The 27,478-nt window shown below is 44.8% G+C and overlaps 1 protein-coding gene across 1 annotated transcript in view; it reads right to left on the reverse strand.

Moving 5' to 3' along the window:
* The window catches only part of CPM (carboxypeptidase M), a 73,364-nt gene that overhangs the window by 22,242 nt on the left and 23,644 nt on the right, over nucleotides 1-27,478 (reverse strand). Inside the window, exon 3 of the mRNA XM_047742779.1 lies at nucleotides 5,699-5,796. Within this exon, the coding sequence (XP_047598735.1) occupies nucleotides 5,699-5,796 (98 nt within the window). The remainder of the gene's footprint in view (nucleotides 1-5,698; nucleotides 5,797-27,478) is intronic.

The following is a 27,478-nucleotide window of genomic DNA, read 5'->3' on the forward strand; positions in this document are numbered from 1 at the left end:
TGGGTTAAAGCCTCTGATTTCAGCTCAGGTCCTGATCCCAGAGTCATGGGATCGAGCCCTGCATCAGGTTCTCTGCTCAGTGGAAAGCCTGCTTCCTCCTATCTCTCTCTGCCTCCCTCTCTGCCTACTTGTGATCTCTGTCAAATAAATAAATAAAATTTAAAAAAACAAAAAAACTTTAAAAAAAAAAGGAAGAAATTTCTGAAAACAAGAGGACTTAAGCTGCTTAATGAGGTCAGATGTACAAATGATCAAGTTATTTCCTTTGAACCATTTTCAACATTGAACTGTTTTTCCAGGGCCAAGGACGCGGGATATCTGGTCACCCTAGCCCAGCCTTTACCAAAAGTGGAGATGAAGAGAAAGCATGAAGATGAAGAGAAAAAGCACAATTACAGGAGAAATAATACATGTTTAAAAAGAATCAGATACCTCTTCTGAAATAAAGATTAATTCTACCTCCAAAAGGAAAAAAATAATGCTTTAAAGCCACACTGCATGACTGAGGACATTTTGCTATCATCTTGTATAATGGTAGGAAAAAGAACTTGGCAAATGGCATCTGGAAGGACAAGCTTTAATTTTTTTTTTTTGTTTTGTTTTTTAGTACATTTGGAACCTGTACTGAATGTTGACTACACATCTCAGATTTTCCAACACAGGCAAAATTCAGATACTATGTCTTAGTGTTCATATAAACCATTAAAATACCCTCTAAATACATCTAAGCATACAAACTACATCTCATAAATTCTCTTATATGCCTAAGAAGGTGTGTGAAAATAATTACCCATTATCCTTTATTTTCAGGTTGAAAAATATGGTCACTATTATCCAGGGAATGTTTTTGCTTTCAATTTATATATTTAGAACACAATGAACTATACATTAATGCCACACAAATCTGAAATTCTAAGTGTGATGTGGATACTTCAAAAGTCTACCCTAGGGACACCTGGGTGGCTCAGTGGGTTAAGCGTCTGCCTTCAGCTCAGGTCATGATCCTAGGGTCCTGGCATCAAGTCCCACTTCGGGTTCCTTGCTCAGAGGGAGCCTGCTTCTCCCTCTGCCTGCTACTCTCCCTGCTTGCACATGCTCTCTCTCACACGCGATCTCTCTCTCTCTGACAAACAAATAAGTAAAATCTTAAAAAAAAAAAAAAAGTCAACCCGAATAACCCATCATAATAAAAGTAATTTAATGATGTTTGAGAAATTGGAGCTTGGGGGGAAAAAAAAGAATCCAAATTGGCAATTCAGTTAAGCATAACAAGCACATATTGAAAACCTACTCCCCATACTACTTAAGACCTCGGCCCTGAGGTCAGGGGAACTTTGTGAACCCAGCCTGTGACCTCTACTTTGCCTAGTACTAGATTAGCTGAAACTACAGGCAGTCAACTTTCTCAGCACTCAGTCATGCCTCACTTCAGTATTTCCATTACAGAGCAATTAGAGATGTCTTAGTAACCTAGAGATTAGCCAAGATTTTCTTTTTCTACAAAGTTTAAAAACCATGGGGTAGGAGACAGGCACAGACAGTGTGAGGAGGCCTTGAGGAAGGAAAAAGGAGCGGATTTTCCCAGGCTTCTCCCCTGCCCACATCGAGGCTGAAGGTATTAGATGTTCCAGTTTCAGGGCCTGGTAGATGACTGGTTATAGCTTACGACAAAGCCAGCCAGGAGCAGAAGGAGGGCAAGGGAGACAAAGACCCCATTCTCAAACAGTGTCAGGATTGGTGCGGGGAGGGGATGGTAGGGAGCCTCATTCAGCGTGTGCTAGCATCACCCCTTCCAAACAGAAACCCTCACTAGATTTCAGCTATGTCTATGCAGCCAACTAGGAGCCTGCACAAGTCAAAACTAGGATCAGGGCTTCTACAAGGCAACGTGTCCCTGTGTGCGCGCGCAAAGGGCTCAGATAAATGAGAAAAACACCTGCTAGTCTTAGGAAAATGAGAAAGATAGAAACTCAGAAACACTTCTCTCACGTTGTTCTGAAAAGAGCATGAACACCAGGTGGCAAAGGTTTGTCAAAGGGTGCTGTTAGCTACCCTGCCTGACTCCACAGCTATCAAGGAGGGGGAGGCAGGGAGTACAAAAAAGAAAGGGACGGAGAGGGACTAGGATTTCTATCCAGCATTACGTAAGAGCTTGTCACTCTTACATGTTGAATGACACCAACTCTTCTCATCGAGGGGCACTGTTATGTGTCCATTCAAATAGATCATAGATGTACATGTTAAAATATAAAGAGTGCAAACAGAACACTTAGAAGGCAGCAGGGAGTGTCAAGGAGGCAGACCCATAGCTGGGTGAGGCCCAGTGCTTGGGCTCGGACTCAGACAGCCTACCACTAAGCACATCCCCCACCAAGCACTTAGTGTAGCCCACGCTCATTAATGTTGGCTCATGTTATCATGAGCTTGGAAAGCACGGTGGAGAAGGTAACTTGCCAGTCTGACCAACGAGGCACGGTGAGCTGGTGTCGTTGGAAGGATGTGAGCCAAAGACAGGGTGATGGGAGACAAGAAAAATATTGTACAAGAGGAGGGGTAACATCACTTCTTTTATAACAATACTTGCCTGCAAAGGGGCCATTTTAAGTTGACTTTGCTATCTGAAGTTTGCTTTTTTGCAACCCTTAGCAATTAATCCATCTTCACGATTCCTAAGGGTTTATTAGCCAAAAAAATGTTTCACCTAAATACAGCAAACCTTTACATTTCTCTTCCATTTTGAAGGAAACAGGGACTAGAGGCACAAGTTCAATGATACCATATGGAAGGAAGCAAAAAATCCAGAATGTGGGACATTCTGCAGGACAGACAACTGATTAGGTTTCTATGAAGTCTAGAGTCATGAAAAGATCCTCAAATGCTAGAGTAAAAGATCCAGGCAAATGGACCACGTGTGATGCGTGGTCCTGGACTGGATCCTGATGTAGACAATCTGGGGGACATCGGAGAATCCATAAAGTGGGGTAGAAATGTAAAGACAGGATAAATTCTTATTGAAAGGGTAGCTAGTATTAACTTAATTAAATGTTACAAATAGCAAATCAGCATAGCTCATTTAATAGATGTACACACATGCACACAAAAACATCTAGAAGGAGAAATAGTAAGAAATTAGCTACTTATTTTTGGAAGGTCAATATACAATGTTGTGTGGTGGTGGTGGTGGTGGTGGTGATTTGTTTTTTCTGAGATGCTCATGATTGATTTTATAATAACAACAGATCATTTTTAATTTAAAAAAGACCGGATTCTGAAACAAGGTATAAGAACAAAAGGTAAAAAGCCATGGGGTTAAATAGCAGGTAGGATCAGCAGAACAGGGTCTTCCTAATGCGGCCGATGCTCACTGCCATCTAGCTGTGTGCTAAGTGTGGGAAACACACTCCTATGTGGGGTGGGGTCCAGGTATGAGGGGAAACATTTTTAAAAGCGTGTGATCACTTCTGTCTACCAGGCCACACTCTGTGCATATATGTCACCTGGGGGATTCCCCACAGGAGGCCCACAGACTCCTAGAAGATCCATACGTCCTGAGGTCAGCACCCAAAATCTGCGGCAGAATAGCAATGTATCCATCTAACTAAGGTGAAAACCAGTACTCTAATAAAATGTTAGCTGTATAGCTTTTTATAGTGAGTTCTCAAAAATGCTTTTTCGATTCCAAAAGATCTGAGAGCAGAAGGTGGCTAGGTAGTCGGACCCTCTACTCCAACAGACTCATCTGTGTGAAGCCATCACTGTCCCCAGCTCCTCGCGGCACCAGGAAGGCAGAAGGTATAAGATCTCACGTTCCGGATAAGTTCCTCAGTGGCCCATGAGCCCAGACACTGCCACCAGCTGGGACACACGGGGGATCACAGGGTCTCAGGTCCCTGCCCCAAGGCACACCGGGACTTTTCCCCTTCTTTTTTTTTTTTTTTTTTTAATTAAAAAAAATTTTTTTTAAGATTTTGTTTATTAATTTGACAGACAGAGATTACAAGTAGGCAGAGAGGCAGGCAGAGAGAGAGGAGGAAGCAGGCTCCCTGCTGAGCAGAGAGCCCGATGTGGGGCTCGATCCCAGGACCCTGAGATCATGACCTGAGCCGAAGGCAGAGGCTTTAACCCACTGAGCCACCCAGGCGCCCCGACTTTTCCCCTTCTTGACCTCAGTCCTAAGCATTCCTCAAAGACTCAGGGTGAACGACAGCCCCAATTTGATGGGGATGCCTTAACTACCTGGACAGCAAGAGGCCAGAAGTCTGGGAAGGCGCATGTTAGGAAGAAGCCAGCTCGGAGGTGAGTGAGGGAAAGGACTCTGGCTTGTCCTTCAAAGTTTCAGCTTGGAGGATTATTTGTGAGCAGCACACTGGAACACATTGAAGTGCCAGGCACTCAACAAATACACTCCTGCACTTAACGCGTGCTCTTGGCCTCATACTGAAGCTGGACTCTGCAGGCCTGGATCCACAGATAACACAGTGAGGGGCACGTCCGGGCTGCCTTCCGTGGCCAACAGCTGTCTTACCACAACACCAGGCATACTCGAGTCTGACAGGCACAGCCCAGCCTCACTCAGGAAAGTCATGTGGGGACTGACCCTCCCTCCACTCATAAATCAGGCCCCCCAGCCTACACCTTCCTTAGAAGCGAGCGTCTGCATCTTCCTTCTGCTGCGAGGAGCAGCCCCTGCTGGCAGGACAGGCCGGGCAGCGTGTGTCTTGAGAGGAGGATCCTGCTCGCACAGAGCCTGGGTTTGGGGAGGCCGAAGCCAGGACAGGAAGGCCAGCACCGGAGAGAGCCTGCCACCGCCTTTGCCAACTCCCCAGTGTCCTCACAAGTCAAAGGGTTGTACCTAGGGCGCTACGCCTTTACGTCAACATTCCTTGAAGGTAAGCATGTTTTAGAGGGCACTATACACATTGCCATGGGCATTTTCTCGACTGTGATGACTGAGAACTATCTTTCCCTTCCACTTGACTGCCCAGGCCCATAAGGTTCTGGGAACAGAAAATACCACAGCTGTCACATTCCCGGAATCCTCCAAGGGAGCGCGGTAAGAGCAGGAGATGCGCCCTCAAAGGCCTGATAGGAATGACTGCCAAGCAGGAGGGGTTAAGGGGGTAATGTGCACAACAAAATAAATAACATGACATCAAACAAAATGAAACAAAATGAGAGATTATCTCTGAGAAGTTGGAAAAGAGGCGAGACATTATTATAAAATTAAAGAGCGTTTGTTGAGTAAGAGAACCTAAGTTTGATTGCTCCAACTTCAATATTGAAAACACGGAGTAGAAGATTATGAGAAGGTGACAAAAGCTTTCAAAAAGCCAGCTATGAGGAATTCGGACAGCTCTCTGGGGTCTTCTGACTGTTTTGAGTTCAAATATAACAGAGCTCCTTAGCCGGGTCACCTTGGTGCCCATCGGGAGCGGGGGGACTGTCAACTTGGGACGGGTTTCGGGGCCTCAGCTGGCTGTGCAAGGCTAGAGTAGCTCCGGTGACCCTTTGGGGGCACTGGCTGTGGTGGCTGCCAGGCCTGATTCCTTAAATTCTCCCAGAAGTCCTCACAGGAAGACCTTTCCAGATTTTTAGAACGATTTATACTGCTTCCTTCCTTAAGCATTTATATGGAGTGTGAGAGACTGGAGGGGACGTGTCCTTGGTGACATTTCAGATATTCGAGCCGCACACATACCTCGTCTCCGTGCATGTTGGCCACGTATTTGAACTCTGGAATCCCAATTCTGTGCTCCTTTGGGAAGCGCCCCACGACAAGAACCCACAGGTTTCTGCCTTTACAGGGAAGAAAGACGTAGCAAAGTAAGTTGTGTTTGCAAATGACAGACGAACTCTGGGAGAACGAGCAGAGAGCACAAACTGCTGCTTCTCCCACCTCACCCGCGTCTCTAGAAGCCCGAAGCGCGTGAGACTAACCCCTCGCGCTCAAAATGCTTAGTTCACTTCCAGCCCCAACCCCTCTGATTTAGCACAGATATTTCACTTATTATTTCAGAATGTAACTTTTAAAAATTGAAGACTGATTAGGCCACATGGGTCTGCTTTTTCCAAAACACGTGTATACCTGGCTCTGAGTTCCTAGTGCTTTATAGGAATGACCTTGCTCATTCACCCCATTAAACATACTTAAGTTATAGCTGATGGTTGACCGGGAGGGTGCCGTAATTCTCAGTTCAAAGAAAGTGAAGAAGCAACAAGGAATAAAACACGGAACTCAGAAGGGAGATGGTTTTTAAAGTAACAAATCTGGAGTCTGGTGTCAAACACCAGTATGACATGGCTCCTTGAGTGTCCCTGATGTGCGCGAGTCCTGTCAAGAAAACCGCAACCAGAATCCATGCTAAGGATGCCTCAAGGAATACTTCTAAGTCCTAATCCTGCTGCGAGGAGCATGATACGGGCAAGGAAGGGCAGGGACCAAAGATCACCGAGGATTCGCTCTGTGTAGACATTACGGTCGGTACTTGGGTTCACGTTATCTCAGTAATCCCTGGTCATGACCCACAGAGACGGATTTTCAACCAAACCTTACAAATGAGAAAACTGATCTTCCAAACACTTAAGCAAGCTGCTTGTGATCACACAGCCAGTAAGAGGCTGTGATCTGAGCCCCAAAGGCAAGACATGACCTATTTGACTTCAATTTGGGGGCTCCTTCCACTAAAGAAAACGGCCCGTCTCTCAGGAGCAGTGGATTCCTAATTAGTAAAATGAAGAGGTCCCTTTCAGTTCTAACATCGACTCTTTTAGTCATCAGACTTTTTTTTTTTTTTTAATTTGACAGACAGAGATCACAAGTAGGCAGAGAGGCAGGTAGAGAGGGGGGAGCAGGCTCCCTGCTGAGGAGAGAGCCCGATGTGGGGCTCGATCCCAGGACCCTGAGATCATGACCTGAGCCGAAGGCAGTGGCTTAACCCACTGAGCCACCCAGGCGCCCCTCATCAGCCTTTCTTAATACAAAGAATTTAAAATTAGAAATTGAGGAATATGTCCAAAATCTATCACACGCATATACATTCAAATACCTGTGATAGCAAGCGTTCTGTGGAATTCAAGAGCCTGGAGGTGGGAATATCACAGCAGCTGATGGGCTAATGGGGAGCAGGTCTCCCTGGAATTTCAGATCCAGTCCCTTAAATCAGGGGTCCCACAGGCTGAGGAACTCTCAGTTGCCATGAGAAATCCAGGAAGAAACAGATACTCAGCCTTTTTCACCATTCATTCTCCATTTATTGTAACAGTATTTTGGGTACATGTTTCATGAGAGGGTGCTGCTTTAAATTTTGTAAACGCAGGATGTCTCAGAAACACCCACAAAATGCCATTTATCTGACCAGACTAGAGCAGAGTCTTCATTCACTCATATGTTCACCCAGTTAGTACGACTCCTTCCAGCCACTGAGACATGTGATCAGACGGCACAGGTATAGGTTATACTCTCCACACCCAGGGAGCTTCTGATCTAGTGAGAACAGCAATGTGCAAACATATAATTGCACTAGACGGTGACATACACGGCCACAGAAGTGTATATAAGGTACTGTTGTGCATGCAGAATAAAAGAAATGGTTCATTCTTTCCAAGCAGGGAGATCATGAAGAGCTTTACAGATGACTTCTGAACAGAGTTTGGAAGAATGATTCTAAGTCTGCCATGTGGACAAGTATAATCCATCCCGTGATTTCCCATCAGAACCATTTCATTATCCAGAACCTTCTGTTCCCCAGTAGGATTTCTCAGGTCATCTGGAATTTCAATTCTACGAAGTTAACATTTTCATGTGAGCAAAGTTTTTTTTTTTTTTTTTTTTTTTTTAAGGCTGGGTGTGGAGCCTACTTTAAAAAACAACAACAGGGGCACTTGCGTGGCTCAGTGGCTTAAGCATCTGCCTTCGGCTCAGGTCATGATCCCAGGGTCCTGGGATTTAGCCCCACGTCAGGCTCACTGCTCAGCAGGAAGCCTGCTTCTCCCTCTCCCACTCCCCCTGCTGTGTTCCCTCTCTTGCTGTGTCTCTGTAAAATAAATAAATAAAATCTTAAAAGAAAAAGCACCGCCACCACCACCACCAAAAACCGCGGGGCTTGAACTCACAACCCTGAGACATGACCTGAGCTGAGATCAGGAGTCAGAAGCTTAACCAACGGAACCACCCTGGTGCCCCAAGGAAGAACTTTCTCTGAACAAGCTAAAAAAACTGGCTCTTTAGGTTTCCTTCTGCAGAATGCTTTTTTTGTAGCTATTAATGCTTTTAAGGCTAAAATAATCACAGATGTGTACAGAATATGATTTAGTCCCCTCACAGGCAAGGGGGGAAATTCAATATCATCTGAACATAATACTTAACAATTGTTGTAACTGTATAACAACAGATTTGCAACAGCTGGCCTGTACACAAGGCTAGGACCTAAGACAACAAAACCTGACATGGAGATCCAATCCTAATTGGCTTAAGGAAAGAGGGAGACCAATAAAACCTAAGTAAAGAGGCACTTTATGTGCAACTCAGACTCAATTTTACCATGAATGGCCCCTAAAGGAACTGCAAGATGAGAAAATTTACCTTGAAATACCTCAATGGCATGAACTTTGAGAATGAAAACCAACCAAAAATCCTAGAAGATATTCACGTAATACTTCTGGAATGACAAGCTTCTTGAAGGGTTTTAACCTCCCTTTCCAACAAACACTGGCCATCTCTGGCTTAGACCAAAGTAAATGCACAAAGGACAAAGTTTACTTTCCACAGTATGATTGCCAAGGTCAGGGTATTTAAACAAGATTTTTTTTTCCTATCAAGGTTGGAAAGGCTACCCTTATTCCCCCCCTCCCTTTTTAAAGATTTTTATGTATTTATTTGATAGAGAGAGAGAGACCACGAAGCAGGCAGAGGGAGGGGGGAAGCAGGCTCTCTGCTGAGCAAAGAGTCTGGGCCTTGATCCTAGAACCCTGAGACCATGACCTGAGCCGAAGGCAGAGGCTCAACCCACTGAGCCACCAGCCGCTCCATTCCCCGCTAACAGCAGGTGCTGAACAGTTCTGAAATGCTTGGCCTCTTTCTCTTCACTACAAAGGAAATGAAACCTGGATTCCAAATATTTTAGTATCTATATTATGTTCAGGAACTTGGACTTTGCCACAAATCCCAGGAACGTGACACAGGTGCCCAACTGGGTTTGCTCAGAAGATCAGGAAAAGCTTTACAAAATTTAGAAGGATTCACAAAAATCCAAACACAAGAAAGCAGGCAAAACATGTCAGGAAATACTTTAGGAATTCAGGAAAAAGCTGACGGCAAAATGCAGAAAACTAAGTAAAGCTTCAACAGGTAGGAATGGGAGGAGTGTCGTGCCCACATCAGAATCACCTGGATCCTTGGAAAAATGCCAACCCCTGAGCCCCAGCTGCTAAATCGAACTCTAGGGGTGAAGTTCAAAACTGCATTTAACAGGCAGCCTTGGTGATTCTGAGGCACATTAAACTTTGAAAGCTGGCTGAGGCGGTGAACGTCTAGATAGATCTGGGAAGCCCTTGGTTTTTAAGTAAAATCGTCTCATTTTACATATAATCATGAGTACGTGTCTATACTAACAAATATACCTTTATATCTTTTTAAACGGATGCTTATTTTTTTACTATTTGAATATATTACCACTGGTTCAACCACTGCTCTTTTGTTAGATGTCCAAAACTAGTTTCATGTGAACTCCAGCGTTACAGAATTTTGTAATTCTGAAATTACAGAATTTGTAATTTTGAAATTACAGAATTTCAAAACCAGAAGACAAAATTATATTAATTATAACCATGTAAAAACAGACTGTTCATTTAAAGAGTACCACGCAAGGAGACCGCCCCACGGCACATAAAGCCTGAAATCAACAGATGGGTCTTCAGGGGTCCACAGTGACACACTTGGAGTGAGAAGTGTTCGACTGATAGGGCGATGAAATCAAAACACTTTTTTCCCACTTCCCTATCTTTCCAGTTTCTCAAATCTACGCCACCAAACCTTATCATTCACAAAGTACAGGTCCTCTGCCCCAGACCCCAGCCTCCGCACATCTGTACGTGACCTGCACAACACCTCCACGGGACGGGCGCAACCCGACACTCAGTGCTGCAGAAACCGATTTGAGCGGCAGACCCAAGGTCTGCACCCAGCTGTCTGATTTGAGAATCTGTATTCTTCTGATGGTGCCAGGCTGCCTTTATCTCCCCGGAAGTACTAGGTGGGCCAGAGCCAGTGTCACCCTGGGGGAAATGTTCCCAGGCAGTCCTCTCAATGTTGTGTTGCCATGGTTCACACCAGGAACAGGATCCAGGTGCCAGCTGGAGAGGACTAGTGGAGCTGGGACAGGAGCCCCAACTCGAGGGCTAGTCTCCCTGTCAGGCTCTCTCTGCTGAGGGTTCCAGACTCTGCCTCGGTGGTCTGGTCACCAGAGCGCAGCTGCTTAATGATGAAGCAGGTTCCAGTTTTCCACGAGGCTTGTTTGTACTGTATGATCTTTGAAGCTCTGGTATGCAGAGGCATGAATCAGCTGCTCATTTCCCAGACTCCACAGGGCTCTGCGTATCCCTACAATCACCCCCGGAGCTAAGGCAGAGCCTGAGAGAGCTTGCCCGAGCGTCCTCATGTATAAGCTGGAACAACAGCTCCTTGGGCAAGGCTGTGGTAAGGCTGATGAGTTCCTTCCTCCTTCCCTGCAGATGAGTCAAAGATCTGACACCACACCTTCAATCTCACTTGTGCACGTTTTCATTACTACACGCACACACACAGAGCTCAGCACACGGAGCTTTAGCCCTACATTAAATAATAGGCGAGTCAAACACAGCACAGCACTTGAGTCCACTTAAACATTCCACCTTCAAGTTCACATGGCCTCTGGCTTTGAAGTGGAGGAAAAGAGGTTCCTGCTACATGGCTCATTATAAAAACCACACACACACACACAAGTAGCAAACAAAACACATACAAAAAGCATGAGCAAGAGTTTCCTGACTGTCCGTGCCCACATAGTAGCATCATTCAGAGCTCACAGCATCCCTGTGTACTCACTTAACCCCGACAACTGCCACTGGGAGGCGAGAGGATGCCCCTTGCAGCCAGGTGGGCACAGCCTTAGGTAACCTCAAAAGGCCATGGTTCTCCAAGTGTGGTCTCGGGACCAGCAACATCAGCATCACCTGTGAGCTCGTGAAATATGCACTTTCTTGGGCTCTACCCCAGATGTGCTGAATAGGGAGCTGGGTGAGGACCAGCAGTCTCTGTTTTAGTAAGAACCCAAGGGATCCTCACATGCACTGAAGTTTAAAAATTGCTGTAACAAGAGCTGGAGATTTGGGGTATTAAAATTTCTGTAGTAGAGTTTAGCTTCTCCTGTCTGATATGCTCTCCGTAACCCACCCACCCCAAACGATCCTTCCCTCCACTGACTCTTCATCATTCTTATTGTTGATAACCAGTAATTTTTTTTCCAGACAGGGGCTCCCAGAACTCTAAGATTTTGTGGGGATGACCCAGAGGTGAGGAAAGTTTAAACACTTTGCTTTAAAACTACTCAAGAGTCTGCTTCTCAATTTCTCCTTCTGCCCCCCTCCCCTCCGGCTCATGTACATGCACTCTAAAATCAATTGATCAGGGGCACATGAGTGGCTCAGTTGTTAAGCATCTGCCTTCAGCTCAGGTCATGATCCCAGGGTTGTGGGATAGAGCCTCACCTCAGTCTCCCTGCTCAGCAGGGAGCCTGCTTCTCCTTCTCCCTCTGCCTGCTGCTCTGCCTGCTTGGGCTCTCTCTCTGTCAAATAAAATAAATAAAACCTTTACTCTCTCTCCCTCTCAACCCCCACCCCCTCCTTCCCGATGTGTGTGTTCGTAAAAAAAAGTTATACCATAGTAAGACATCATCAGCAAAGCCTAGCTCTTCAAATTTTTTCCCTGGATACTCTCATTTTATCAGCCTGCATCATCAAATAGTATTTGTACGTGCACAGATACGATTCCAGATCTGAAATAATACTTAGGGTTCTAGAAGTGCAGACTGGGACATAAATAGAGAAAAATGGAACACAGAGGGACCTGAATACTTGTCCTGTGGAAACCGAGGGGGGCAGTCTCAAGCCAGGCGAACAGAGGAGGTGCTTTAAGGTTGCAGTAAAACCCAGGCAGGAAGAGCGGTAGCCCAGTTACCTGTTGGAACACAAGCCTGCCTGACCTCGGGAGCCAGGAACGGGACAGCTGAGGCTTGGCTAGACCACGGCCAGGAGACCAAGCTGAGAGCAGCAGCCTGGACAGACCCTGTGCTCCCGGAAGCAACTGGACTCCTTTATAAAGCCTGGTACGGACTTGGCAAAAATCAGACTCATCTTCACTGTGAAAGCTACTAGCCTGGATGGAGGCTTAGCCTTTCATTTGCCCATTTATTCATTCAATAAATAGGTACTGGATGCCTAGCCTGAGTCTGGCGTTTAGTCAGCTGAAACAATTGTAAATTGCTGCTTATACTGGCCTGAAAAACACTAATTTCCTATTTTAAAAAATATTTTGGAATGTCATAGTTTATTTTTTTATCTCTACTCCCCACATGGGGATCAAACGTACAACCCTGCAACCAAGAGTCTCATGCTCTACTGACCGAGCCAGCCAGGTGTCCCCTGATTTTCTGATTTCTGACATCACTTTCATTTGAGGGGGAAAAAAAGTCCAAAAGAAGCACAGTGTCTTATAAACCTTCTATTATTTGGGAGGGTTAATCAAACATGGAATCAAATCCCATGGCACCATGGCGTATCCTGCAGTAGCTTAATCCCACAGCATTAAGGCAGAACCCAAGCCCCTCGCATGGCACAGCGGACCTCTCATGGTCTGTCCACTTCCTGCCTCAGCAGCCAGCCCCAACCCCAATCCCATACACCAGGCTCCAGCCATTCTTGATGACGTGTAGTCCCCGAAGGAGCCCACCATCCGCCTCTACCTTTACTGCATGCCATTCCTTCCTCATGGAGAGTTCTCTGTCCACTTGCGCAAAGTGGCCAACTTCCACTGGCCTTCTTGAGGCTCAACCAAGAGCCTCCTTCCATCCAACACTTTTCTTACCCTTCTCTTCCCTTGGTGCCATCCCTTGCCAGCCTGAGTTACTCTCCCTCTGCAACCTTCAGAGTACTTCTGGAGCCCCTCTCCTAATACATTGAAACCACAGGTTTTCCTGCAAGCAAGGGACGGTGTATCACTGTGCTTACAGAATCTCTTATAGTGCCTGGCACATACAGAGAATATTGACGAATGATGGGTGACTAGATAAATTAACAATTCAGGAAGTCCAGCTGGAGCTGGGGTCACCCCTGGTCCAGAGACTAGATGGCGTTTTCCAGTATTATGGAAAAGCCTGCAGCTAGTCTACAAAGTACCATTTGGGTAGGATCTGGAAAGGATCCAATTTTCTAGATTGCAATTCTAGAAGGAACTTCTTGGAGTATTACCATGGGGGAGTGCAGATATCCAAACCAAATATCTGGCTTTGTGTTGGATTATTCCAACATTATGGGGAGATGGGCTTTCATATGCGTACACATTTGTCCCCATGCACAGCACTACTGTTCTGAAATGATACCGGGGAAATGTGGATATTAGGTTCCATTGTATATCTTCCTCAACAGGTGAGTGGGGTGGGAGAGGGGGTTGGAGATTCCAGTTTCTAAATCAGGGATTCCTCTGATTGCTGAGAGACATTCCCTTTTTTAATTGAAAAATGGAAAGGAAAAATTTGAAGATGCATTGAATTGGGATAAATTTTTTTTTTTTTAATTGCAAAAGTAGTCACGACTCCCAGAGAAGCACAGCAGTTTGTCTCATTAATCATTAACCAGCAATCCAAACAAGAGGATCCTAGGAAATTCCTCTGCCTTTCTGCTCTGGCAAGTCTACCTTCTCTGATATTCCCCCTCTATTCCCAGGTCAGAGGCTGATGAATCTGTTCCCCCTTTCTCTAAGAATTTTAGTTTTAAAGTTATAAATTATATGAAGTTTTAAAAAATTGAGTTTTAAGAACTAGCCATCATTCTCATATCCCAACCATCATAATCTCCCTATGTTCCTTTCTAGTCTTTTTTTTTTTCCTTTAATATAGTGGGAGGAAACTTGTTTTTACATCCCCAAAGTGAAAATCTCCAGAGGCCTCATACTATAAAAAGCTGAGAACTTCCCTTTTTGGTCCCTCGGGAGAGAAGTCAAACATCACCAGATCATTCTTTCGAAGAGCCGTGCAGCAATCACAGGAGCGAAACTGAGTATTATCTTAAAATGCAAACAGCACTTAAAGAGGTTTCTTCAATCTTGTTTGAAAAGATGCAATAGGGCGCCTGGGTGGCTCAGTTGGTTGAGCAACGGCCTTCAGCTCAGGTCATGATCCCGGACTTCCAGGATAGAGTCCCGCATAGGGCTCCCAGCAACATGGGGAGTCTGCTTCTCCCTCTGACCTTCTCCTCTTCTCATGCTCTCTCTCACTCATTCTCTCTCAAATAAATAAATAAAATCTTTTAAAAAAAAATGAAAAGATGCAATAATTACAGCTTGTACTACACATTGGTTGTGCATCTGAGAGCTCTCTTTCATGGTCAGGAGCATTCACGTTCAATGTCAATGTTCTAGTTCTTTCTCCCCAGTTGTTTTTATTTCTATGAGTTCCTGTAGGTGTCACAGAGCTGTGATTTGTGATGAGGTCAATTCAGATCCACTTGGCCCAGAAAAAGACCGTGTGCTGGAGGCTGGCTTATCCTTACTGCATGTTTGTTACCCTAGGAACTCATCTTTTAGTGGTAAGGAAGAATGGCAATTGATTTACTAGTTTCCTCATAAGATACTTGGAAGGATTGAACTTTTTCCTTCCATCATCCCCACTCCCTGCGCTTGTGCTCTGAAAGGCTTTCATCTGAGAGTGAAGCGGCTCAGAGTCCAGACAGAAGGCGATGGTGCTCCTGACAACAGGAGGAGCCCTGAGGTTGCCCATGAGAGGAGTTTCCTTCTAGAACTGACCTGACCAAAAACCAGGGCATCTGATGGACTGGTGGGATTAACAGAGGTACTGAGATTTAAATCTCACCAAGGATCAATAGTTTAGTAAATACATCAAAACCAGTATTTCAGGGGCATACCATCTGCCTCAAAACGGCATCTTGGATTTTTTTAAGATTTCTATTTATTTACCTGAGAGAGAGAGAGAGAGCATGAGCAGAAGGGAGGGGCAGAGGGAGAGCCAACTCCCCAATAAGCAGGGAGCTCTATGCAGCCCGGGACTTGATCCCAGAACCCCGGGGTCATAACCTGAGCCGAAGGCAGACACTTAACTGACAGAGCCACCCAGGTGCCCAGCATCTGGGCATTTCTTAAAAGATACTCAGTATCCCTGCAGCGGCACTTTATGTACTGACGCAGGTTCTAGAATCTTTAACGCCCAGTTCTGCCACTTACTAGCCATGTGGTATTGGGCAAGTTGCCTCATCTCTCAAGCTGAATCCATTCTGTCATCGTTATGGGATGAAGAGTACCCACACCTCACGGGGCTCTGTCTCATTTAACCTGCCCCAGGCTTGATGAACAGTGCTGGAAACACGTAAGCACACGTCTGTCTGAGGGCCTTAAGTGCACAGAACTGGCTGATGGACAAACTTTAGGCTCTAGCAGATGAGGCAGCAGTGACGCAATTAAAGAAAATGTTCAAATCAAAGTATCCATAACATACAGATAGAGACCTTCTGCCAGGGGTCAGCAGCAATGTGTGTTCCAGAAGATCTGTGGATCAGATCAGCTCAGAAAGACCAACACCCACATAAGTTAAAAAAAAAAGAAAAGAAAAGAAAAGAAAAAAATAGAAGTATGGACCCAGAAAGTAGAAGGGCCTATCTTGAGAAAACATGTCTTTCAAAATCTGTTAGTAAGAAAACGGCCCCAAACATTCCTATTACTAGACACCCAGAGAGTTTTTAAGTCCAGGCCCTGAATCTCATTCAGAATTCCCAGGATGAGAAGCCCGAGGACAGGGTTGAGCCTGGAGGCTGCAGGCATGGAAACTGGTCAGGGCAGGAAACTGGTCACCTCAGCTAACTATGCCGAACCATTCACCATAAAAAACAACGTCTTCCACATTTTCTGACACCACTTACTGTCAAAGTGATTGAAACCATAGCACAGACTTTGCCTGTCTCCAGTCTAATGAGGCTAGAAACCACATTAAGATTTCTAGTCTGTATGCACTCTGAAAAACAATCTGAGGGTTTTGGAGGGGCAGGGGGTGGGAGGTTAGGGGAACCAGGTGGTGGGTATTAGAGAGGGCACGGATTGCATGGAGTACTGGGTGTGGTGCAAAAACAATGAATACTGTTATGTTGAAAAGAAATAAAAAATTTGGGGGGCACCTGGGTGGCTCAGTGGTTAAAGCCTCTGCCTTCGGCTCGGGTCATGATCTCAGGGTCCTGGGATCGAGTCCCGCATCGGGATCTCTGCTCGGCAGGGAGCCTGCCTCCTCCTTCTGTCTCTCTCTGCCTGCCTCTCTGCCTACTTGTGATTTGTCTGTCAAATAAATTTAAAAAAAAAATCTTAAAAAAAAAAAAAAAGAAAAGAAATAAAATTTTTTTTAAAAAATTAAAAAAAAAAAAAATATTGCCCCAAGGGGCACCTGGGTGGCTCAGTGGGTTAAAGCCTCTGCTTTCGGCTCAGGTCATGATCTCAGGTCCTGGGATGGAGCCCTGCGTCGGGCTCTCTGCTCAGCAGGGAGCCTGCTTCTCCCTCTCTCTCTCTGCCTGCCTCTCTGCCTACTTGTGATCTCTCTGTCAAATAAATAAATAAAATCTTAAAAAAAAAAAAAAGATTTCATTTCTAGTCTGGAGGGTCTCCAACTCATCCCTGAAAGAGCACAACCCAAGAGCTTATAGATATGGAATTTGTTCACTAAGGCGTCAGTGACATTAACCTGGTTTGATATGAGCGAGGCAATGTCAACAAGAGGGCAGGGGATGGTCCCAGGTTATGAGACTAAAGAGACATGAACACTATATGCAACATGTGAGCCTTGACTGGATTCTAAGAAAAAACAAAAAAGTTATAAAAAGGCATTCTTGGGATCACTGGAGAACTTTAAAATGGAATGGGTTGTTCACTGAGTAGTATTTTTCTTGGTTTAATAATGGCGTGCTGTGGCAAGGTGGGATGAGGTCAGTTTTAGGTGACCCACGCTGAAGTATTCAGGGAGGATGTGGCAGGTCACTTAGCATCTCTAATAGCTCAGCAGGGGAGCTCAGAGAGACAAAGCAAATGTGGCAAAAGACTAACAACTGGGGTTCTACATGAAGACTGTGGGAATATTTTACTATTTCTGCAATTTTCCTATAAGTTTGAAATATTTCAAAATAAAAAGCTGGGGGAGGGGAGGTTTCAAAAAAGGTAAAGGTAAAAATCATGGCCTGATCCACTGGCTTCTGCAGCTTATAGAGGTGAGACGCAGAACCAAAAAAGGTCAGAGCTGTTCACCTGAAAGGTGAGGCCATGAGGAAGGGAATGGAGGCCTGGAGGTGAGAAATTCACTGGCTGCCTCTTCCCAGTGAAAACATGGGACCATCCTCCCAAGAAATTACTGTCAACTATCTCAAAGCAAAGCACATTCGCTTCTTACATCTCTATGGATAAAGAGAAAGAAATCATCCCAACATAAATGTAAATGTTAACTAAAGGACAAACATCTCTTTGTTTTTACTACAACTGGAAAATAAACCACAAAAATATTTTTAAATCATATGATTTATGTGACCATTGAGCCTTCGGATCACCAAGTCATTAAGCCAGCAAAGGCCAACTGATTAACACAGGATAAAAATAAAGAATCCGTAACACTTGGGTGTTGGGCAACTGGTTCCCCAAGATCAGACTTTGGATCAGGGGAAAAAAGGAATGTAAATGGTTGGAATTCTTCTCTGGGCCTCAATGTGATCACTATTCCCCTTCAGGCTTTAGTTGGAACAGAGCTGCAAAACTCTGGAGTGGGGGGCAGGGCAGGGCCAGGGGCAGCAAAGTGTGAGAAAGAAGGGCCTGTCACCAAACCCTACACAGACTCCGGAGGAGCCCTGCTCCCCACATCAGTGCAGGACCACACATCTGTGACCTTCATGGATCCTTTCTATTTAGCCTTAAAAAACAAACAAAAAAACACAGCATATATTTGCTGTCAACAAACTTGAGAAGCTAATGATAATCACTCAAACACTTTTATTTTTAAAAAATATATATTATTTATTTATTTGACACAAAGAGAGTGCAAGAAAGCACACAAACAGGGGGTGCCGCAGAGGCAGAGGGAGAAGCAGGCTCCCTGATGAGCAGGGAGGCCAACATGGGGCTCGATCCCAGGATTCTGGGATCATGACCTGAGCTGAAGGCAGCTGCTTAATGAATGAGCCACCCAGGTGCCCCACTCAAGCATTTTCAAAGAAGTAGTGACTATGAGATTTATTTACATTTCTGTTTCTGTTCATTTTTAATACAACAAGAAGAATATGGGCATACTTGAACACTATAGTTTGAGGTTGTGCCTAGAACCGTAAGCTGGTGCTAATTTCTTTTCTTTTTTGAAGATTTTGGAGGTGCCTGGGTGGCACTTACCTTACTCAGTCAGGTAAGCATTTGATTTGGGCTCAAGTCATGATCTTGGGGTCCTGAGATGAAGCCCCACATCAGGCTCCCCACTCAGCGGGGAGTCTGCTTGTCCCTCTCCTTCTGCTCCTCCCCCTGCTCAAACTCTCTCTCATTCTCTCTCAAATAAATAAAACTTTAAAAATAATAAAAATAAAGATTTTATTTTTAAGTAATCTCAACACCCAACACAGGGCTCAAACTCACAGCCCCAGAAATGGAGAGTGACATGCTCCATGGACTGGGCCAGGGAGGCAGCCCAGCTGGTGCTAATTCATTTCTCTAACAAAGCAGCATATTAAATTTGCTGTCCCTATTGTTGCAAAGTGGATACAAATATAAACACTGACTTAAAAAGAACCAGCACCCAGGCAATCACATCACTGTAACAGCCTACTTTCAGAAACTGTCAACACCATTTCCCAAGCTCAAAGCAATCCCCAGTGGTGTTTTCAGCAGATCCACTCATGATGGTCACTCACTGAGAGGCTAATTTATAGAGTGAGCCGCTTTAGTAGAATTTCCATTCATTTTGGGCTTTTCCAGGGTTTCACTGAAAATTTGATTAGGATTACAAAGGAAGTAGCATATTTAAATTATATCATAACCATGAAGTCTGAGGAACAACTCAAAGATTTTAAGAAATCCTATTTGCTTAAAATACTGACATTTTGCCCAATATCCAAGGTGTTTTCATACACTTCATCATATTATTTAACCCTCAGCGGAAACCCCATGAGATAGGTAAGGCAGGTATTATCCTCATTTTGCAGTTGAGGGAACAGGTGAGGATACCTTGGATTTGAAGTGTTTTTTGTTTGTTTCACTCTGAGACTAATGTTTGTTCTGCACTGCTCTTCCAGTGTAAAACAGAACTTTCTCTGTTACCATCTTAGATGCCATACATGTTTACCTTTCTTAAGACGAAGAACTTGATGGGGTGCCTGGGTGGCTCAGTGGGTTAAACCCTCTGCCTTCGGCTCAGGTCATAATCTCAGGGTCCTGGGATTGAGCCCCGCATGCCGGGGGGGGGGGGGCTTCTGTCTGCCTGCCTCTCTGCCTACTTGTGATCTCTGTCTGTCAAATAAATAAATAAAATCTTAAAAAAAAAAAAAAGACGAAGAACTTGAGGCATCTAACTCCAAAACAAACAAGGGGTTCATCTTCCTCATCCCTCTCCCCACCCTACAAAAGCAACTTGTGTGTGTGTGTGGTGAGTATATATTGTATATGTGGTGTTGAGTGTTGTGTGTGTGGTTTATGTTGCGAGTGCAGGGTACATATGTGACATGTGTAAGGTGTGTGTGCTTGGTCTATGTGTGGGTTTTGTGTTGTATGTGTTATGTGTGTGATATACATGTGTGGGGTATGCATGTTGAGTGGGTTATATGTGTGGTGTGTACATGAGTGTTTTGTAGTTCTGTGTGTTGTATGTGTGATGTATATGTGGTAATTGTAGTGTAGGTAAATGTGTGGTTTACATGTGGTGTCAGGTAGGCGTGGTGTGTGTCTAAGAAGCATTATTGTGGTGTGTGTTTGGTGTATGTGGTATGTGCACTGATATACCACACACACAATTCACAATTCACACCACACATGCATTACATTCACAACAAACACCACATACAGCACACCACAAAACACACACTGCAAATACATAACACACATGCACCACACATACATGACATGGGAACACAATAACCACACACCTCACACATTCAACATGTTTCTATACCACACATACACCACACTCACTGCAAAGACTACACATGTAACACACAAAACACACATGACACACAGAAGACCAACAATACACACATACCCACACAAACCACAAATACACCACATACACACACAGAACATCTACTCCACACAAAACCACAAGTATACAATACCCTCAGCACATATGAAACACATACATGTCACACTTACATCAACAGTATACTACACACAATACAAATACACCACACACACAAGCACACACCCTACTCATATGCCACACATACAGTACATATACACAAAAGCAACTTTCAAGTCACTTCTCCAATAGTGACATTCAACTCAGACTCATCAATGAGAGAAGCCTTCTGGAATGTCATGTGTTTATTTTCTTTTCTGTTTACAGAAGCTTTGAGAAACTAACTGCTTACCATTCAAAATCAACGTCATCTGGGGTATTTATCAAAAGAAAATATGCTAATTCAAAAAGATAAATGCACCTTTATGTTTATTGCAGTACTATTTATAATAGTTAAGATAAGGAAGCAACCCAAACATCCATTAACAGATAAATGGATAAAGAAGATGTGGTATGTGGGGCACCTGGGTGGCTCAGTGGGTTAAGCTTCTGCCTTCGGCTCAGGTCATGATCTCAGGGTCCTGGGATCAAGCCCCCAGTTGGGCTCTCTGCTCAGCAGGGAGCCTGATTTCCCCTCCCTCACTGCCTGCCTCTCTGCCTGCTTGTGATCTGTCTCTCAAATAAATAAATAAAAATCTTAAAAAAAAAAAAAAAAGATGTGGGGTGTGTGTGTGTGTGTATATATATTGCTTAGCTGTCAGAAAGAATGTGATCTGGCCAATTGTGACAAACATAGATGGACCCAGAGAGTATTAAACTAAGTGAAATAAGTCAGAGAAAGAGAAATATCATATGATTTCACTTATATGTGGAATCTAAAAAAAACAAAACAGGTGTGCCTGAGTGGCTCAGTCATAACCATCTGCCTTCCGCTCAGGTCATGATCCGGGGGTCCTGGAATCAAACCCCAAATCGGGCTCCCTGCTTGGTGGGAGGCCTGCTTCTCCCTCTCCCACTCCCTCTGCTTGTGTTCCCTCTGTTGCTGTCTCTCTCTCTGTCAAATAGATAAATAAAATCTTTTAAAAAATTTAAAAATAATGAAATAAAAAAAAAACCAGATGATTAAACAAACAAAAAGCAGAAATAGACTTATAAATACAGAGAACTGATGGTTGCCAAGGTTGGGGGGATGGGGAAAATGGGCAAAGGGGGTGCTGATAAAGGCCACCAGCCATGGAACGAACCTGGCATGGGGATGAAAGGCACAGCAGAGGGAATGCAATCAATGGTACTGTGACAGCATCATATGGGGACAGATGGTGGCTGCACTTGTGTGAGCAGAACATGCAGACTTGCTGAGTCAGTATGTTGTGCACCTGACATTAATGTCAGGTGACATTGCGTGCCAAGTACACCTGACTTAAAAAAAAAAAAAGTTTATACCCCTTCCCCACTCCCCAAAAACCAAAGTCAATGTTATTTGCGAAGAAGGCCTATGCACACACAGCGAAACCAGCATTTATATCGGAAGCTGATACGTTTCCCAGCTATTTCTCTGGCTGTGTATTTATAATCAGGGGATCCTAAGGCTTTGCCAGGCTGAAGAGTGTGGCCTCACCAACGCCACCCTGTGCTCGTAACTGCAGCTCGTACTCGATATGCCTACAGCAGCACACCGAGGGTCCGGGCTCTGAGCGGCCTGCCAGAGTAGACCCGAGAGAATGTGGACTATGGTAAGGTCGCACAAATCTCACAGGCACACCTCTTCGGCTTTACCAAACTGTATAATCAAGCTTCCATCTCAGGTCAGCTCCCACCTTGAAATGCAAGCTAAGAACTGCCCATTTCTGAAGAGCGCGATGAGGAAATACCGCTGCTAAGAAGCCACCCAAGTCTACTCGCCCATTTAAGCACACCTTCGCTGGATCCTTGGTAGTTTATAAAATATTTGACAATTCATGCCCCACCAGTTTCACAAGGATATGAGGCAGCTTGGCTGGAGAGCACATTGCTCACTGGAAATCTATTCTCGAGAAAGAGTGGGCCTAACAGACTCAGGAAATAATGCTCCACATCACTGGGCATCATGGAAATACAAATCAAAACCACAAAGAGACCCCACCTCACACTGATCAGAATGCCTAAAATGAACAAGTCAGGAAACGACAGATGCTAGAGAGGATGCGGAGAAAGTGGAACCCTCCTACACTGTTGGTGGGAATGCAGGCTGGTGCAGCCACTCTGGAAAACAGCACGGAGGTTCCTCAAAAAGTTAAAAAGAGAGTTAACCCTACGACCGAGCAATTGCACTCCTGGGTATTTACCCCAAGGATACAAACACAGTGATACAATGGAATGTTACTCATTCATCAAAAAAAAAGAAATCTTGCCTTTTGCAATGACGTAGATGGAACTAGAGGGTATTATGTTGAGCGAAGTAAGTTAGAGAAAGACAAGTAGAGTATTTCACTCATTGGAATTTAAGAAACAAAACAGATGAATGTAGTGGAAGGGAAGAAAAAATAAAATAAGATGAAAACAGAGAGGAAGGCAAACCTTAAGAGACTCTTAACTCTAGGAAACAAGTGGAGGGCTGCTGGAGGGAAGGTGGGGGGCCGGGGTAACTGGATAGTAAGAGGGCACTTGATGTAATGGGACGAATAAGTACTAATACACTGTATGTTAATTAAATTGAATTTAAATAAAATTTAAATAAATAAAATTTTTGAATAATTTTAAAAATAATTTTTAAATAAAAATTTAAATAAATAAAATTTAAATTAAAAAATTATTAAAAAGGAGGGCACTTGTCATGATGAGCACTGGGTGATATATGGAAGTGATGAATCACTATATTGTACGCCTGAAACGAATATTAATTACACTGTATGTTAACTAACTGGAATTAAAATAAAAACTTAAAAAAATAAACTTGCATGCACAAGCCCTATTTAAAAAAAGTCCCAGAGCTCCTCATGGTCCAAGAAAAAGTGGGCTACCTGCCATGTCCTAAGGCCTAGAATGGATTTCATGCCCATAAACGCATGATGCAAGTCAAGCCTCTCAAAAGGCACCTACATTTCCATGGGCTGTGACACAGGAGCCGGAGGGAAAGTCTCAGTAATTACAAAGCGCCTTTCCAGAGACCCTTTTTGACTACACTAGACATTCCCTTGCGATGGATCAACGTCGCCCTGGCTTCTCCCCCACCTGCTGAGACAGTCACAGCTCCACACTCATCATCTGCACCACGTGGTGGCCGGCCTTGATCTTTTCTGACATGTGCCTCTACTTTCCTTAATTGAGTCCAAAAAATTTGTGGACTGAGACTGTATCTAAGCTGCGTGCCCAGCTCACTTCACCACATTCAATCCAGTGAGTGGGCTGACAAAATGAGACGGAATCTTGAGAGGAACGGGCAACGAGGTTTGCGAGGGTTTTCTCATCACTCAAAAGTCAGCAGTGCCCAGCCCCAGAATTACTAATAGGGCGCTACCCCAGGACGGGCCCAGCCGTTGCTCAGCATTAGATGCCATCTGAAAGACGAACGAGGATATACCGTTCAAGCCACCCTCCACGTGTGGTACAGAGGTGGGTGAAGTGGGCATGAATGGTGTGACAGAGGGAGGAGAAGGCTGGGGAGGCGCAGGTTTTACCATGGCTTCTGCATTTGGGTGGAAGGGGAAGATGACAGGTGGAGGATGTGGACGGTGATAGTCATGTATGGATAACTTCTACCCAATGGAGGTAAAGTCTGGTGCAATCGAGCCAGGCCTGGCATTCATCGTCTTTCCACTAAAATGCAGGCGGATCTGTGAACACCTTTCATATCGGCATGAGAGGGATTCAGAGAAATCTTGCTATGGTAATTTTTTGTAGCACATTTACGTGGGTTTTTTTTTTTAAATCATGTAAGATACATCCTACAGTGTGAGTTCAGTCATTCCCAAATAATTCTTTTGCTCTGCTCACACAGTGCTGTTGACGGCCAGAGTTAAGCAGATCAAAAGCAGACTAGAGTGGGTTGGTCGCCCTGCTGTGTTTCTCATAAGTACATCTCTAGGGGCTCCTGACTGGTTCAGTCAATAGAGCATGCGACTGTTGATCTCAGGGTTGTGAGTTCAAGCCCCACATAGAGTGCAGCGATTACTTAAAAATAAATCTTAAAAAAATCAAAAAGCCCAAGCATATCTCTAGACTACCTACAGTAGAATTATCTGGGGGTTTTGTTAGAACTGAAAATTCTTGGGCCTCACCCAGAACGGGAATCTCTAGATACAAGTTCAGGAGTTTGCATTTTCCACAATACCTCATAGCTAACCAAAATACACACCATTAGAGAAACCAAACCAACCAAACTCCTTAGTGAAATACAATATACACACAGAGAACTGGATCGTATAAGCTGAACCCACAGTTGTGTAGCTAGGGCCCTAGAAGCACGTCTGTGTCGACTTCCAGGCACTGTCACCCCTTGTGGGTTCACGCATCTGTTGTGTATCCACAGAAACCATTTGTTCACCGGGTGGCACAGTATTTCATCGTGCGATGCAAACCAAATGCAGAACCACTGCCTTCCAGAAGGAAGCGTAAAGGGAACTTCTCTCTACATGTATGGGCCACATCTTCTATCTGAGGGGCCTCGTCTCTTTTTTTACCAAGAGGTGGAACTCTGCTGGGAACTACAGAACTCACCCAGTAACGGACTTCAGAGGGCCGCACTGGGGTGCAGGGGGGCTACAGGGCACACTGTTTCGCTTCGAGGGGGCTCCTTCCAGGGCGGCCTGAGAACACAGACACTTGGAACCCAGGTTTCTCAGCTCCGCTCCCGCAGATCTCTCGGGACTGCTGCCTTTGCTCAAACGGCCCACGTGCAGGTGGCCCCAGCTGGGGTTATGCTCACCCAGTGGACACTACCTGGGTCCAGGCTGTGATTCTGCTCCTTCTTGGGGGACCTTGGGCACCCAATTTAAGTCCCTGGAGTCTCAATTTCCTCCTGTGTCCAAGAAGACTTATAACCGTACCTCGTCAGGTTGTTAGGAGTAACGAGCTAATCTTCGAAAAGCACTTGGAACAGGGGCTGGCACACAGCCAGCAGCCGTGTGTGTTTGGTGAATGGACGGGTCTCTTTCAGCTCACTGGTGTAACACACGCAGGAGCAGGGCAGTGTGCTTCTAAAGGCCGAAAGAAGAAAGTTGCTGAGGTGATTCTGAGTGGATTGGCCCAGGCTGGTTCCCACTCCAGCCCTCTTTAAAGAAGCATCTGCTGAAGGCTTATTCAATCGTTACCTGTATTTCAGTCACACAATATTCTCTTTCAAGTTCTGAGGTGGAGACCTGCTTCGTTAAGAAGTTGGAGGTGTCCCTACGTGTCCGTCGTGGACCTGACCTGCCACCTAGAGATAGCTGCCAAGTACGACGACCTCAAGAAGGTGGTGAAGCAGGCATCCAAGGCCCCTCTCAAGGGCATCCTGGGGTACACTGAGGACCAAGTTGTCTCCTAAGATTTTAACAGCGATACCCACTCTTCCACCTTCAGTGCTGGGGCTGGCATTGCTCTCAATGACCATTGTGTCAAGCTCATTTCCTGGTATGACAATGAATTTGGCTACAGCAATGGGGCGGTGGACCTTATGGTCCGCATGGCCTCCAAAGAGTAAGGGCCCCCTGGACCACAAGCCCCAGTGAGAGCAAGAGGAAGAGAGAGCCCCTCAGTGGCTGGGGAGTCCCTGCCCCAACTTATCCCCCCAAACACTGAGAATCTCCTGATCTCCACTGTTCCCATCCCAGAACCCCTGAAGAAGGGGAGGGGCTTGGGGAGCCCTACCTTGTCGTGTATTATCAGTAAAGTATACTGTACCCAGCCAAAAAAAGAATGAAAAAAAAAAGTTGGTGGGGTGGGGAGAGTGTTCAACAACATGCGGGCCAGTCAGGAATCTCCTTATTTCTGTTTTGCATTTGAGGAATCCTAGAGCAGCCAGCTGAGGCTCCCTAATTTTATAAAAGTCATGGAGAGAGTCTTATGAAGACTCTTAAATGTTAATGGGATTTTATCTTTTTTATTTTGGTTGCAGTTTCAAATTTTTAAAAATTAGAAAGTTAGGTAATTTTTTCTACCTTCCCCAAATTCTAATTCTTTTTTTTTTAAACACTTTTTTAAAAAAAAGATTTTATTTATTTATTTGACAGAGAGAGAGATCACAAGTAGGCAGAGAGGCAGGCAGAGAGAGAGGGGGAAGCAGGTCCCCCGCTGAGCAGGGAGCCTGATGTGGGGCCTGATCTCAGAACCCCGAGACCATGACCTGAGCCGAAGGCAGAGGCTTAAACCACTGAGCCACCCAGGCACCCCCCCCAAATTCCAATTCTTCCAGATTCACTAATGTTGAACCAATGCTTTCTCATATCTCAAGTCCTTGTATATGCATTCTTCCAGATATATTAAACAAAAAACCCTTAAAAAATAAACTCTCTGGAAGAAACTCTTTTTATTCTAAAAACGGTTATTTGGGACGCCTGGGTGGCTCAGTTGGTTAAGCAGCTGCCTTCGGCTCAGGTCATGATCCCAGCGTCCTGGGATCGAGTCCCGCATCGGGCTCCTTGCTCAGCAGGGAGCCTGCTTCTCCCTCTGCCTCTGCCTGCCATTCTGTCTGCCTGTGCTCGCTCTCTCTCCCTCTCTCTCTGACAAATAAATAAAATCTTTAAAAAAAAAAAATAAAAATAAAAATAAAAATAAAAAGGGTTAATTAACATACCTACCAATTAGTAGTCCACTTTGAAACTCTGATAGCCAGAATTAATGGAAATAAAGTCAATCATTAATCCAAGCTGGGGTTATTTTTTTTCCCCAAGGTTGGGTTACTTTTTTTTTTTTTTTAAGATTTTTTTATTTATTCATTTGACAGATAGAGATCACAAGTAGACAGACAGGCAGAGAGAGAGGAGGAAGCAGGCTCCCCGCTGAGCAGAGAGCCCGACGCGGGGCTC

Source organism: Lutra lutra, chromosome 8 (genome assembly GCF_902655055.1).
Source record: "Lutra lutra chromosome 8, mLutLut1.2, whole genome shotgun sequence".
NCBI classification, from domain to species: Eukaryota; Metazoa; Chordata; class Mammalia; order Carnivora; family Mustelidae; genus Lutra; species Lutra lutra.